At 41.1% G+C, this 4,274-nt stretch overlaps 1 protein-coding gene across 5 annotated transcripts in view; it reads left to right on the top strand.

The window, feature by feature from the left end:
* The window catches only part of LOC117941668 (troponin T, fast skeletal muscle isoforms-like), a 21,229-nt gene that overhangs the window by 6,499 nt on the left and 10,456 nt on the right, over positions 1–4,274 (top strand). For 3 of the 5 annotated variants that reach the window (XM_034866662.1, XM_034866673.1, XM_034866682.1), the window contains exons 4-5: positions 32–40; positions 1,707–1,850. In XM_034866662.1, coding sequence (XP_034722553.1) covers positions 32–40; positions 1,707–1,850 — 153 coding nt within the window. The remainder of the gene's footprint in view (positions 1–31; positions 41–1,706; positions 1,851–4,274) is intronic. The other 2 variants (XM_034866690.1, XM_034866691.1) reach the window with 1 other exon arrangement.

Below are 4,274 nucleotides of genomic sequence, written 5' to 3' on the forward strand. Positions count from 1 at the left end.
CCCCCCACGCCTTGTTTTTCCAAAACCGAAGACGAGGAAGGTAAAGACGACTGAATCAAATTCATGTTCCCAAGCTGTTCTCCACTGCACTAATCTGTCAACTGCCTGATTTCACCCTTAATTTGAAGAGTTTGACGCTGACACCTGCTCTTTAAACAGGACGTACTAACATCTGCACGGATTCAACGTGAGTCACAGCGAGATATCCTAAGGAAAGGGAACTGTACGAACTCCCTTTGGTTTAATAAAGATAAACAGGTCAGGATCTCAGTCGAGCAGCTGCTTTGTTGCTTTATTTACTCTCGGTTGCATTAAAAATAGCTCTGTGGATGTTTCACATTCAAATTCAAATGCATTTTTTTAAGAGGACATGTTTTTCCCGATGAAATTTTTGATTGTCCAAACAATAAGGATGCGTGGATGTTTGTTTTCTGGCAGGTGACTAACACACAGCCGTCAGTCAAACTCGACCAAGTTAAGGGTGACTTATTTTCTGACTGAGTGAATCACACGGTTGAGAAAGAAATGGGAGTGAGCTGCTACGCTCTCTGCATTTGGTTTCTCGGCATGTGACATGTTGACGCAGTCATCTGTTGATGTCACATCAATGCAGCCGTCATTGACCTCATTCACACAGCGGCCATGTTTTTAACAGTGGAGGCGGAGAACTCACGAAGGACATTAGAAATCACACTGGCAATACCTCGGATAGAAGTCACCCAGAAGACCCGTAGCTTAGTCTGGAGTCCGGCTGCTGTTCCACTAGCTTGTAACCAGTGCTGGAAGAAGTACCCTGCTTTTTTTCTTTTTTAAAGTAAAAGTACCATTACCACAGTGCAGAAATACTTTGTTGAGGGGCGCCCTGGTAGCTCAGCTGGTGGAGCGTGCGCCCCATGTACCAAGGCTCAGTGCCCCGTCTCGCTCTCCCCTTTCCTGTAGGCAGCTTTCCTATCAATTGGGCAAAAAAGAAATACTCTGTTAGGTAAATGTAATGCATTTACAATGTAAAAGTATGAGCATCAAACTATACTTAAATTACCAAAAATATTTTTTTTGGAATGGCTCGATTTAGAACAATTTTTATTATTTATTGGATTATAGTTATTGATGCATTAATGTATAGAAGTGTATCACTTTAATGTTCCTGCTGGTAAAGATGAGGCCAATTTGTAGTCTATTAGGCCTACATTACTACTTATTTGTTGAGTAAAAGTATAATATTTGCCTCTGGTTTAGGTTGCAGAAGCCGTTCACTTTTTGGAAATGTACCTCTCGACGTTAGTTTCTAGATTTTTGTTGCTCGATATGTACAGTATTAGTGCTTATTAGTTATAAATGATACGTGTTTTGTTTAGTTTTTAGATGACAAAGTTATTAGAACAAATCTCTAGATAATTAGAGGAATAAATGAAAAACTGAATTTAAGAAATGATTCTCAACAATAGCACCAAACGTGCTGCTCTTCAGGGCCGTTTTCCGCCTCGACGGTTCAACATGGCTTCTCTGTGAAAGGTCAACTGACTTTCTCTCATCATCATGTGTTCTCTCTCTCTCTCTCCAGCAACTCTGTCCATCGCTCACCCATCCGTCCTCTCTGTAACTAAAGTAATCTCTCACTTTGTGTCATGTCTGTGGTCTCCATTAACGGCCTTCTCTCCGACACCCTCCCTCTCCCCGGCGGTTTGGTGCATGCTGCGTGCCCCTAGCCCAGGAGGAGGTAGTAGAAGTAGAAGTAGCCCCAGAGGCGGAGGCCCAGTTAGAAGCAGAGCCAGAGGTAGAGCCTGAACCAGAACCAGAACCAGAGCCAGAGCCAGAGCCACAGGAGGTGGTGCAGCGAGGGGAAGAGGAAGGTACGTGGCATGGGTAGTCTGATCCCCGTTCTCCTGCAGGATCCTCAGCGCTGTGCTCCGTAGGGTAGACCTCCTCTCAGCATCAACACGCTGCAAAACACATCAGTCAGTTAGGCATGATTCCAGTTTTTCACGTGTCATGCAACGTCCCTCCTGTGTTCAATTCACTTCAGTTTATTTATTGTAATATATTATTATTAACAGTGCAGTGCAAATTAATTTTAAAAAAACGAGAGAAAGAATTAGCCAAAAGGTACTTTAGATAGATTAGTAATCATTTCCACGGTAAAAAAATGAACTCATTCTCATACCTAGAAGACAGAATAGGTATGACTGTTTTTAGCATTTAGGGGCGAGAATCACCAGACGCACCCCGATATTTCAATATCATTAAATTCAATTCAACTTTATTTATATAGCGCCAACTCACAGCAACCGTTCTCTCACAGCGCTTTTCATAAAGAGCAGGTCTAGACCGTACTCTGGGATGTTATTTACAGAAACCCAACCCACCAATAGCAAGCATCGGGCCACAGAGGCAAGGAAACACTTCCTTTAAGAGGCAGAAACCTGGAGCAGAACCAAGGCTCAGGCTGGCCGATACGGTATCATCACGACACTAATACCACCATACGATGATATTGTTGCGATTTTAAACATATACTTCTAATTTTTCCCAATTTCAAATGAAGTCCCCAAAAGGAAACTTTGTCAACATCCGTTTTATTTAAAAGACCTTTCCCTTTCCCCTTCACTTGAAAAAATGGGATTGTCAAGCACACATATATGATAAAAGATCCATACTCGGCGTCTGTGTATCGACACAGTGTTGCCACTGAAAATATCGCGATACTATGCTGTATCCTTTGTTTGTTTTTTCTCCACCCCTACTATTTAGTGCTACTTGGATATTTTCAAATATGGGACCATACTGGTGATTGCGGAGGAAATTTTAACCCTTGTGTAGGTGCTTTTTTGATGTTTTTTTTAAAGTGATTTGATATGTATAATGCTGACATTTTCAGTGCTTTTGAAGGCCCATTTTTTGTGATTAAAAAACCCTGAAAACTGGTCAAATTTGACCCGAGGACAACATGAGGGTTAATCACATGACTGTTCTGTTTATAATATCCGGGGCTGCTTTAAACACGCAGTTAGCATTGTGAGATTGAACTTGTTAAATTTAGGCACAAAAATACTTAAGTTTAGGAAAGAACATCAGGGATTGGCTTAAAATGTTAATCTACTAAAATGAGGACAACATGTGACGTAAAGTGACATAATGTGACATGACGTGACATTCTCGTCTGCTCCTGTGATAATTACATGAGAGGTTACTAAAACTGGTAATTTTTCCCTGATGCATTGATAGAGATCCTCCAGCTCCAGTTCACAGTCATCTTTTTTATTATCTATATCGCTGCATTATATTTGCACTAATCTGGCAGATTTCTTTCCACTTGTTCTAAAAATAGCAAAGACTCAATTGTCTTGTTAGGTTTGATATTTTTGCAGTTCACTCATCTAGTTCCATTTTAGCTTCACTTTCCACTGGAGTTACCGTCTTTGGCGCGCAGTATGACAATAGCTGTAGAGTGATTTAAGAATTTCAGAGTGAGAATGCATTCCCGGGAGGAGCAGAGGGTGTTAACACTTTGGAAGAACAAAACAACAAACACAGAACCCACATGTTAGCCAGCTAAATTTAGCCACAGCATGCTAGCAGCTGCACATCTCCTCCAAGTATTGGAGTGGTTTGACCAGGTTGTGCTTTTTCCTAAACATAGACAGACAATGCAGCTATTTAAGCCACCTTAAAGGTTCAAAGAGATTACATTGGCTGCTGGTATCCACTACAGCCTCTCATACCAAAGCAGTGACATTACAACCCCTGTGTTACAACAATAAGGTCAGAAGCAAGATCAATGGTAACTAGATAGATGGATAGATAGATAGATAGATACTTTATTCATCCCGGAAAGGAAGTTTTAGGCATCCAGTAGCAAGACTACCATAACACAAGAAACACGTACACACATATATCACACATGCATAAGAATAAAAATAAAAAGCACTCACAGAGATGCAATGACACATGCAATAAGGTGAGATACTACTGTAGAGTGTGTGTAGTTTACACACATGTCGCCATGCTCACATTCATGATGAACCCTTTGGATTTTAATAACTCCATTGTCTTGCACTACTGCTGAAGAGCTGCAAAATCTTAGTTTGTCCATTTATTCCGGTGTTACAAATATTTCAGCCGCTAGAGGACACTAATGAGGCAACACACACAACACGTTCTCACTCCCCACCTCGTAAAATACAGACGCCAGTTCAGGGGCCTTTGCTGTTGTTATTGACGATAAAGGTCCCCTTTAAACACACATTTTCGGCTTAGAATTACAGTAAGAACCTCTA

This window comes from Etheostoma cragini, chromosome 1 (assembly GCF_013103735.1).
Source record: "Etheostoma cragini isolate CJK2018 chromosome 1, CSU_Ecrag_1.0, whole genome shotgun sequence".
Lineage (NCBI taxonomy): Eukaryota > Metazoa > Chordata > Actinopteri > Perciformes > Percidae > Etheostoma > Etheostoma cragini.